The sequence below is a fragment of the Eurypyga helias genome, unplaced genomic scaffold, assembly GCF_000690775.1.
Source record: "Eurypyga helias isolate BGI_N326 unplaced genomic scaffold, ASM69077v1 scaffold30803, whole genome shotgun sequence".
In the NCBI taxonomy this organism is placed as follows: domain Eukaryota; kingdom Metazoa; phylum Chordata; class Aves; order Eurypygiformes; family Eurypygidae; genus Eurypyga; species Eurypyga helias.
Window position 1 is genome coordinate 14589 of NW_010242373.1, and position 11123 is coordinate 25711.

The following is an 11123-nucleotide window of genomic DNA, read 5'->3' on the forward strand; positions in this document are numbered from 1 at the left end:
CCCTAGAGAACAGCGAGGCTCCCTAACGGCCGGTTCCCGGGGGCGGCGCGGGGCTGGCCATTGCGCGAAGCACGCGTGCTGCGAACGGCGTTAACGGGGTCGAGCAACGGGCATTCAAAGAAGACCCAAAGCGTCATTCCCAGGGTGCTGTGGTCAGTATTTCAGAGATCCTCAGACATTTCAATAAATGAAACAGTTCTTACATTACAATGCACCTTTCCAATTATTATTTTGCCCCAGAATGGATAAAGTACACAGGAGTTACGCCTGGCTGCACATACATGCTCCCTTTGCCCTGACACGGCAGGAAGGAGGGAAACAGCCTCGGCTCTTACAGAGAATGAGAACTCAGCGCTGTAAATCTTGGCAGGTTGAGGGGGAACACACAAGTGCCTTCACCCCCGCTCTGGGGCACTTGCTTCCAGAGGAGAAAAGGTATTTCAGACATGGTACGAGAGAATAACCGTCGAGTACAATGACAGCTGATTAGGTTTGCTTTGTTCTACTCCATGCAATACAAACTAAGTCCTATCACCAACTTCTCCGGCCGCGGTGCAGACCCACACGGCAGGCTAAGAAGTTAAACGCACACACACGCGCTCTCACGCACCAAAACCAGTGGGGGCAAAGGGCTTAACTGTGGCGAATGTGCTTTCTCTTCATAAAAAAAAAAAAAATATATTAAAAACAACTTCAAAAACCTACTGATGGTGAAGACGGTGCTGAAGAAGAAAGTAGGGAATGGGGCCTCGGCTACGTGTTTCCAGACAACCCAGGCATTGCAGTCGGGCTGACCAAAGCCTGCGCGAGCGGTCTGCAGTGGTTGGCTCCCTTCCGGCTTCCTAGGGGGTTTCTATAAGCTGTTCCCTTTGATTTCGCTTGCTTGTCCGTTTTACAGTGACAAATGTGATTGCGATACAGTAATTAAGGGACTGAAGTGAAAAAGGAATGGGCCGTTCCGGAGAAATTCAGACTGGTATTTTCTCCTTTCCATTTTTTAAAAAAAAAAAACAACCAACAACGAACCAACAACAAAAAATAAAATTAAAAAAAATAAGTAGTTAGTAGTACTAATGCAACCCTCCTGCTGCTGTCGTCTTTGCTCAGTGACATCGGGGCATGCTGGCGCACACACACACACACAGGCAGCTCTCAGACACTCGGACTCAGAAAAGCGAGTTTAGAACTGAAGTGAGTCTTCGGAGGAGACCGAGGACAGGTCCCAGGGCTAGAAGGTTTTTCGGTGGATGGCACGAGCTCCGTCTTCTTCATATTCTTTTTTCGAAACCCACATTTTCTTAAAGGTGTCGAGTGAGGCCAGGATAGAGCCACTGAGGAGAGACAGGCACGACACGGGTTAAAGGAAAGCAGAGAAGACCTGTTTCTACACTTTCAGCTTCAGAAAGGTGCTGAGGCGCCCAGTTACCTACAACAGGAACACTCCCCTGACAGTCGGTTCCTCTCCTGTTAGCCTCAGACCTGCTACAGAACCCGGCACCGGCCACCCGCTCCCAAACAACGCACAGACTGCTGCTCCAGTAACGGGCTGAGTAGCTCGGAGCTGAGCGGTGAACCCTCCTGACACGCTGTGTCGGTTAACAGCATGAGTGCCAACAGGCTGCGCCTCCCCAGCCCCCACCCCACAGCAAGACGCGTCATTGTGCAGCACATACCCAATCCACGTGGAATACAATCTCTCCTGAGGAGCTGATATCTGGGAGAGAGAGAGAGAATCAGTCAGTGCCTTCCCGAGCTCCAGCCGGCTCCTCCTGGCACACTACCCCATTTCACTACAGCTGACCAATAGGGCTATGATCTCTCCCACCAGAAAAACACCCAGCAGCACCCCCAAAACAGCCACTGTGGTGCAGGGTCCTGGACAGGGGTCACGCTGTCAGGAGCCACCTGCTCTGCCGCAAGTGGCAGCTGCGCTCTCAGCATGGTACTTCAAGGGCGCAAAGACTACAGAACACCACACACAGTAAGTCATAAACGCAAGAGAGATCGCTCCTACCCTTATTTTGACGTCCTTCGGAGCCAGTTTCTTCACTTCGCTCAGCAGCCTGTCGCCAAAGCCTACACAAGACAGGAGATGGGTAATCTCAGCCCCTCAGCATAATCCCAAATTCCATCACTAACAATGTGGCCATGTCCTGTGCAGTCCTATTCAGATATCCCACTCCAGATCTCACAGAGAGACCAGTTTGGAGAAGCACAGAACTCAGCCAGTGGTGTAACAGGACTCTGGTCTCTCAGCCCTCACACGCTGGCATGATGCGCTCTATCCCACGATCCATCATGGCAGCTTCAGACCTCAAACACAACTGTTCGGACCACACGTGGGCCAGTTCCCTTCCCTGTCCTCAGGCATTCCCCCTGTGTCCAGCCTGTTTGTTCAGGAGAGCGGGGTTTGAATGGGAAGACCAGGACCTGTCTTGAAACATCCACCTGTGGAGAACAGGCTGACAGGTGCTGGCAGAGGATATCTTTAAGTTGACGGGGGCTGGCTGAGCCCCATCAGAAAGGTGTCTCATATGCAGAGGTGTCTCACATACCCAGAAGGGCATGTCTAGGACTCAGAAAATTAGACAGTAACCCCTGCTGAGAGCGCAGAGTTCCTACGGCCCTCATCCCGTAGGACAAGTCAGGTGACCTAGGTTATCTTCCCAGTTTCACATGAGAAGGAAGCAAGACATCTGGGATGTCACAGCCCACGGAAAGATGAAAGGCAAGTACCTTTGAAAAGTGTGGAGCCTCCAGACAGCACGATATTGGAGAACAGCGTTCGCCTCAGGTCCATGTCTGATTTTTGAATGGCAAAAACGAGCACCTCGTGGAGTCCTTCACATTCTTCCCCTATCAGGTCTGGCCGGAACAGGAGCTCTGGGGCTCGAAAACGGGCAGGGCCAATCTGCAAGGGGAGAAGTTAGCACAGAGGGCAAGAGCACAGTGTGGCTCTGTTCCCTGTCCAGATTGGGCCTGCCTATCTTAGGTGAAACCAGCAGCGTACTGGACATCAATGCTGCATCACCAGCTCCCAAGTGACTGCCAGCCTGGCCTACTGCTCCGAGGAAAGGCGCTATTTCCATTTTGCAGGAAGAAATGAAGAAACTCGCTAGCTCCATGCAGCAGGTCACTGGCAGCAAAGGGAGCAGATCCAGCTCTGGTGCTGGAGGCGAGACTGGTATTTCCTCTCCTTCAACCATTCTATAGAGGGATCAGACTTCTGTGGGAGTATTCCTAACTCACTCTTCAAAGCAATTGTTTCTGCACCTCTAGGCAGGAGAAAAGCCACATACAAAGCCAGTGCTGGATTTCCAATGAGCTGATTCCTACTCACACTCCACACCTGATCTGCATAGATATTTGCCAGATCAGGGCCTGCATTCAAGCAGTGCCGAGTCCCCACGCTCACGCTGTACCCTTACCCAGGACTTCCGGTAGAAGTTGTGAGGTTTCTAATCACATTTTCTTCCCCTAAACCTTCTAGTGCCCAGTCAACAGCCTAGGATGAGTTCTGGTCTTTTAAAAATTATCCCCTCCCACCTAACACCACATTAAGTTTCCCCTCACTAGGCAGAAGGCTGTTCTGGAAACCCTGCGTTTCACAAACCTCAATAGTGCTTCCGTCTGGCAGGTAATACTGAGCCTTCTCAGTCTCCAGAGTCTCATCCTTCTGGGGGTTTATTGACAGGTAGCAGGCACGCTGGAAAGGAAACAGAGTCAGGGAAAGCAGAAGGGTAAACCCAAGCGCCTCTGGTAAAATGCTTTTCTCACTAACAATCAAAATCCACATACTCCTTGGGGAGACCAATTTCAACAATGTTTTGTGCTGGGCAGAGACCTTTTGGGTTCACATCAGGTAAAATACCTATTCATGCTACAGCTCCATGTGACAGTTAGAGCCATGAAGGATGCTCACACTCCCTCTAGCTGCTGCTCCTCTCCCGCTTCCAGCTCTCGCTTGCTGCTTAGAAGATACCTCCCTCTAGTGCAGATGAGATAACTATCCTGTGAGCACTTCCAACGTACTCAAGGGCCAAGTAAAACACACACAGGCATCTAGTCCACCCCCCTGCTCAGGCAGGGTCAGTTAGCGCAGGCTGCCCAAAAGCACCACCGGTCATGTTTGGAGTCCCACAGACGGAGAACCTGCACTCTCTTTGGGCAACCTGTTCCAAGGTTTGACCACCCTCACTGTAAACAAAGAAAGAGAGAAAAGCGTTTGCACTGAAGTAGATATTAGGGGTTCCCCTTTTAATTTTCCCTCTAGACTTTTCAACATACCCAATTTTTTTTTTCCTAATATTCTTCCCCTTCAAAAACCCAATAAAAATCTCAAATCAGACAGACTCCAACAGATCACAAGTGGCTTTTGGGCCTAAGAAACACCCATGTGCAGGATCTCAGCTTTGAGCTTGCCACGTTGCATTCAGGGTGCACATCCAAAGGCCTCCTGAGGCAAGAAAGCTGCAAACACAAGCAGCCACACTCAACCCCTCAGATTTGTAAATCGAGTCACAAATGGCACCACCATCAACAGAAATCTCACTGCAAGATCCACACATGCATTTATCTGAGAAAACTGCAACACATTCCCCAGCTAAAATTAATCTGAAAGTAAAGCAAAAGGTGGAGGTTGGAGAGTGACCATCAGGTTGTTTCCTCCCTTCTTCAATGGCCTCACCAGTGCGGGTGGTCAGCATGCAAAGCAGGACTCAGCTCACCTTCCCCTGCTCTTTTGTTTCCCTGAGCATACAGTTCACAGAACAGACTGCACTGGTGCCAGACATCGCACTTAACCGTCAGCATAATGCCTTAATAGTTTAGGATGCAAAGGGAGCCTTGGCCATTTATGAAGATACAAGTCTCTTGCTTTTCCCTCTAAGGCCACTGCAACTGATGCTTGGTATAGACCAGGCTCCTTCTGAAGCAGTGCTCTCCAGCAAGCTCCTGATCACTACATCTTCTGGTCCACAGATGCTGCAGTACCTGCACATGTCAGCTTTCTCCTCCCATTCAGCAACCAGCACTTGTAGAGCAGAGAGTTAAAGCCTTCAACCCTATGAAGTCTCCTGCTCTGGGCAGCAGGCAAAAGCCATCCAGCTGTACTGTGACATGAAGCACAAGCACTGCTCCCTCAGCACAGCCACAACGAGCAACGGCCATGCACAACCACCAAGTTATTTCCAATTTGGTCCTTTGCTGGTAGGTCCTGGGGCTCAAGAACAGCTCATTAACACTCTCAAGCCCTGGCACAGGCTGCCGACTCGGCCCAGTCACCTGTGGCGCTCACAGCTTCTGACAGGGGCCCACAGCGTGGCAGCAGCTGGAAGGCAGCAGCACGCAGCAATGACAGCCAAGAGGACGGACCCCGTGCACTGAAGGCACGGATGCACAGGCGACCAGAAGGCACACGCAGCCCTGCTGACATCGGGGAGCAACCCATCTGTGTGAGCACAAAGCTGCTGTGAGCAGGTACCAGCTCCGAGCTACTACCCACTGTCCCACCTCTGCCCTCCTCTTGGCACACAGCAGAAGCCAAGGTAACCGCTTCGCTAGGGATCTTAATTGCGCCTTTCCAAACTGCTGCACAGCTCTAAGGTCGCTAAACACTGCAGACCCTATAAAGAGGGGAAGCTTCTGTAAACATGAATGCTGTGAGTGAATTCTTTCACATGGGGGCAGCAACTTGCAATATTCCTACCTGCCATGGATTTTAGACAGCCTCGCACTGAAGGGTAAACAAACACTGGGGAAAGTTATCTCCAGTCCCTGAGAAACTGCAGCACAGAGAAATGCAAAGCAGATTCTGAATCACCAGCCTCTCTCCGCCCCCATGCCAACAGCCCCTCAACAGGGATTAGATGTGACCTTGACTAGTTCTTGCAGAACACAGAATGGCTGAGGTTGCGCTTGGAGGTCATCCTGTCCACCTCCCTTGTTCGAACGGGGTCACCCAGAGCAGGCTGCCCAGCACCCCACTCAGATGGAAGATGGAGACTACACGGCTCCTTGGACAACCCGTGCCAGTGCCTGGCAACCCTCACAGTAAAAAAGTTTACATTCAGATAGAACCTCCTGCGCTTCAGTTTGTGCCTCTCGTCCCATCACTGAGTATCACTGAAGCGAGCCTGGCTGTTTTCTCTGCACCCTCCCTTTAGACATTTATGTGCATTGATGAGATCCTCCCCAAACTTCTTGTCTCACGGCTCAACAGGCCCAGCTCTCTCAGCCTTTCCTCATGTGAGAGATGCTCCAGTCCTTTAACCATCTTAGCTGCCCTAGTGCCCCTTGGGTAGATGAAGGAACGAGGTGCAGAGCTAGGTAGGCTGGCACTTCCCCCTGCATTTCACAAGTCACAACTTCCCTTGGGCAGAAATCCTTTCTTGGATAAACACAGAAACAGACAATACATCACCTCCTTGATGGTCTTGACAATCTCAAACTCTGAGGTTGTGTGGAAGTCATAGCCTTCCTTCCGGAGATAGAGACGCAGGAAGCGGGAGACATCACGTCCGGCAATGTCAATCCGCATGATGGAGTGAGGCATGGCGAAGCCTTCATAGATGGGGACCGCATGCGTAACGCCATCCCCGGAGTCCAGCACCACTCCCGTAGTCCTCCCGGTTGCGTAGCTAGCCAAGGAGCAAACAATCAAGTCAGAACAAATGACTCGAAGGGACCTCAAACATGCAGCACATCCAGGCTCAACTCGGGGAGCAGAGATTTCACATGAACAGGGGCTGCAAAAACCCAAAAGCCTAGTTCTCACCACAGTTCAGCAAATGCCTGTAAACTCTTAATCGCAGAAATTAAAAGTGAATTTCAGTTCTTGCTTGGAAAGGGGTAAGTCAGACATCCGTGTGGTCTTCCACAGATTTTTTCGGTTTGGGAAAAACGGGATGACACAGTAACATTTCACAAGCACAAATCAAGGACGCAAGACACTTACAGGCTAAGCACAGCTTGCATTGAGATGAACAGTGCCGGCACATTGAAGGTCTCAAAAAACACCTCAGCAGCACGTTCTCTGTTCTTGCGGGGGTTTAGGGGTGCTTCCGTCAGCAGCACAGGATGCTGGGTAAAGAAAAGAAGGAGCCGTGCTGCAATAACCAGGAGGCAGCTAGACGTGTGTTCCTGAAAATTTCTGCTTATTTATTCACTTTAGGAACCACTGGTGCGAGAGCACAGGTAGAAGGGAGTAAGTTCAGCTGCTGAGCCCTATGAGCCTGTGAATAACCTCTATTCAGTTGGAAGACCAGCAGGGTTCTGGTCTAGCTATGAAGAAGCGTTAGGAAACCTACTCTGTGAGCAATCCTGTCCCGCAAAGGACAAACAAGATGACTTGGTGCCAAAAGTTAGCCAGATTGCCCAAAATACCCAGAGCCTAAGGAAGCGTGAAGGCGTAAGGTCTTAGCACGAGCAGGCAGAAATATTCCTACTCCACTTATACAAGCTACTGCTTTCAGTCATTTAATAATTTTTTGGTCAGCTCCTTCCAGACCACAGGATTGTGGTTTTCTCCCTCCTCTCTTCAAACCACGTCACTGCTGAGCGGATACGCTTGATGTGCGGGCAGAGCAGGAAGAGTTAGAAGCACTTGGCCTAGAGCAGAATCATTAGAGAGAGTGTGAATAATAAATGCTGAAAGTCAGGTTTGCAGTCAGGCCAGAATATTAGATCTGGGGAGGAATTATGCCTGAACACTTTGTGCAGTATCTCCCAAGAGGCGAAAGAGCCTAATTTAACAACAGACACATTTAGAAAGAAGAGCAAAGGAAGAGTCTCAAATCCTTCCTGCAGTTCCAGGGCTCCTGGTGTCATACACAGGCACTGAATGACACCTGCGCCGTTACACAGTGAGGTATCTCACCTCCTCTGAGAATGTCTGAAGCTGGTCTTTCGAATACACATACTGCCAGATGCGTTCCATGTCATTCCAGTCCTTCACTATGCCATGCTCCATCGGGTATCGGATCGAGAGGAGACCTCTGTGCTCCTGAGCAAAAAGAAACGACAGCGAAGCATACCTGTCAGAGACTCGAACAGACACATTTCTGAGCACTATGACTATGATTTAGTCTGTCAGACTCACTTTTTATTCCACTAGAAGACAACTTATCTCTAGCATATAGGGCAAAGCTTGAACAGTGATCACAAACAGAAGTATTCACGAGCTTAAACAAGGCCTGTTCATGCCAAGTAGGAAAAGTCTGGCATTTGCAGAGCACATTCCATCCTAACAGTTTTCAAGTCAATATGCAGATGCCCATCAAACAGTATCTTTGTTCTACCAGCTCAGTCTTGATAGAAAACATAACAGGGTGGTACTGGGGAATGTAGTTCGGAGGGCTCGTGAGAAATGTGAGACCACACAACTACATGCTGGCAAAAGTGGGACTGTGGAAAGCAAGCTTGTTCCCGCACCAGGGAAATAAAGGCAACCAAGAAGGGTCCCTTTCTCAAGTTCCCAGTCAGAAAGACAGGGACGTAACCATACAGACCTAGAAGTATACTAGAAAAAAAAAAAAGACAGACTTGGGAAGTAGTTCTGTGGTCAGCAGGTTCGCACAAGAATTCCACGAAGCTTCCCACTCCACCCTGGACAATCTATTCTGCTCTTCAGATCTATGTGCCAATACCAAGGAACCCCAGCCCCTCTAGCACAAGTGCTACAGCCCCTCCTTACACAGCATACTGAGACAGACAGAGAAGTGCAGTACACACATTTCCTTACCTCTGCCTTTGGACCAATGAAAATGTCCCCTTCTAAAGCACCGGCCATAACTCGAACGTGCTTTGGTCTGCCCACACTGGAACAGAGGCAAGAGTATAAATGCTTTTAGAGACAGCTCAGGTGCACCCAAGGCTTAACTTCTTTGTGTTCCTCTGTCCTAACCAGTACATTCTAAAGCGATGGGTGAGTCTGGGGGCACTACCACATGCAGGCAGACCCACGTTTGCTCTGACCAAGTTAATCTCGGAATCAGAGGTGAAGGGAACAGACTGCAGATACCTGTGAACTGGCAGCTGAGCCTGGCCACGCTTTGCCTGATGATTCAGGACTTATTTGCTCCAGCAGCACCTGGGGTGGACATGGCGAGACGGAGCAATGGTCTGAGCTGACAGACCCACGCAGTGTGGCCTGACCTCAAGTCGGCTTCTCAGACTGGACACTTATAGCCCCATATCCCAGCTCAGCATACAGAACACATTGCTCAGAACATAAATACACTCATTAAAACCCCACCCCCTTGAAAATAAAAGCCAGTGGCTATTCAGAATTCCTGATCCAGCAGTCCTTCTTCCAGTAAAACTCTCAGAAAGCTTCCAAGGAAGTTTTGCCAGACTGAAAACATCAGACCACATGCCCAAAATTAAAGAGGTCTTCACACCTCTCATCCCAACTTTGTCTTTTTCATGGTTCTCTTCCTAATGTCTCAAGACTAAAGGATGTTACAGCTTGGGTTGGGGGTTGAGCCTGACAAAGTGATAAGTGATTATTTTTATGGTTCTTCCCCCAGAAAAATCTCAAAGTGCTTAATAGCAGAGATCGCCTCTCCCCAGTGCTTCTGTGCAGCAAGCAGAAAAATAACAACTCATTTTTCCAGTTACAAAATTGGACCGTTCTTCCCCTCTACATATCAAAAAACTGGTACACGGGACTAAGAACTTACCAATGCCAGCAGAATACTTACTAGTTTGGAAAGCAGTATTTCGGTATTTGATCGCCTGCAAAGCCTGCTTTAATCACGCCCGAGCCCTGTGGGAGCAAGATATAAATACGTGAGCTTATCATTCAGTCAGTCATCTTCGCAGGGTTTAACGGAGTAGCAAAGTACATCAGCACTGCCAGGTCCTCTCCTTTTGACTAAGAATAAAGCTTCCCAGGGATCGATTTAGGGTAGAAAGGTGCCACCTTGGCCACTAGAGGGGAGTAACTGGCACCCTCCTCGCGGCCAGCACACCGGGCGCAGACAGCCAGGACAGCTCCGCAAGCACACCCAAATGCTGCCCTGCGGACAAGTGCTTTGCTACCCAACCCTAGTGCTAGGGGTGCAGGAGGCTTAATCCCAGCTCTGCAGTTTTCTATTCATCTTAAAATACTCTGGGTGGAAGGCAGCAGTCCAAAGAGCCGAGCAACGGCAACCAAACCCTGCCAGCTTCAGGGGCCACTGCTAAAATGGGGTAGGATGAGGGCTGTAAGCACCTCAGAGCAGCAGATTTAGAGATGATGGAGGGCGGGTGGATAAAGTCAGAGGAGGGAGTAGGAAAGGACCATGTGAAACAGGTTGAAGACTAGGAAAAAGAAGATCAGGTGGTGGATAAACTAGTTAACGCTGAAGAGGCAGGCCACAGAAATCTGGTTAGAAAAGACATTGGAAACTCAACCAGACTGGGGTCTGGAAAGAACAATAGTGCTAGTCAGAGTGCAAGGGGAAGGCTGGAGGCAGGAAGAGAGGCTGAGAGGACAGGGCTTGTTTAAAAGGGACAGGGAAGAAGAGATGAGGTATGGCAGTTGGAAAGGCACAAATCCAGAAAGCTGCAGCAGCACAAGCAGCGAACACAGAGCGGGTAAAACCTGCACAGGGAGCCCCTGGCAGGGAGTCGGTGGTGGGCATCTGGCCCCACAGCTCCCGTTCCTGTCGGTATCACCCGGAGGTACCCTGGGAACCACATCATCTGTGCTGACTCCTTCCCCTCCTCATTTCCTCTCCCTGCGCAAGGGAATGACATCTTGAAACAATGAGCAGCTTGCAGGAACACCCAGGTTTTGCTAAGGAGAGGATTTTCCTAGGATCTCCTTGGATAAACTGTTTCAGACGTAATCCCAGAGTACCATGCACAAGCTCTTCCACAGAAAGAGGAGTAGTTCCACTTTATTCCATACTGGGAGCAAAGTATCTGAGTTTGCACTGAAACCTGTGAAGCTCCTGTTCACTCTCAGGGGCTCTGCAGCAGGACTGCTCCGGTTTTGAGGCCAGAAAGACATTTTGGATACCCCAGAGCATTTTAAAGTGAGTAGCAGCACAGTTCCTCCACTGCTTTCCCCCTCCCACCACCTCTTGTGTGGGTCAGCATCACCGCTTTCACTTGAAGGCGGAAGCCAAACAAGCTGC

General features: G+C 50.0%; 1 protein-coding gene across 1 annotated transcript; it reads right to left on the reverse strand.

Moving 5' to 3' along the window:
* Positions 1–133: 133 nt before the first annotated feature.
* On the reverse strand, positions 134–9802 carry ACTR1A (ARP1 actin-related protein 1 homolog A, centractin alpha (yeast)). The gene is made up of 10 exons (XM_010149063.1): positions 9702–9802; positions 8741–8816; positions 7877–8002; positions 6956–7080; positions 6422–6638; positions 3614–3706; positions 2737–2911; positions 2015–2076; positions 1674–1714; positions 134–1331 (listed from the first exon to the last, which is right to left on the reverse strand). The coding sequence occupies exons 1-10, from the start codon at positions 9800–9802 to the stop codon at positions 1229–1231; spliced, it is 1119 nt and encodes a 372-aa protein (XP_010147365.1). The 3' UTR covers positions 134–1228.
* Between the last annotated feature and the right edge of the window lie 1321 nt (positions 9803–11123).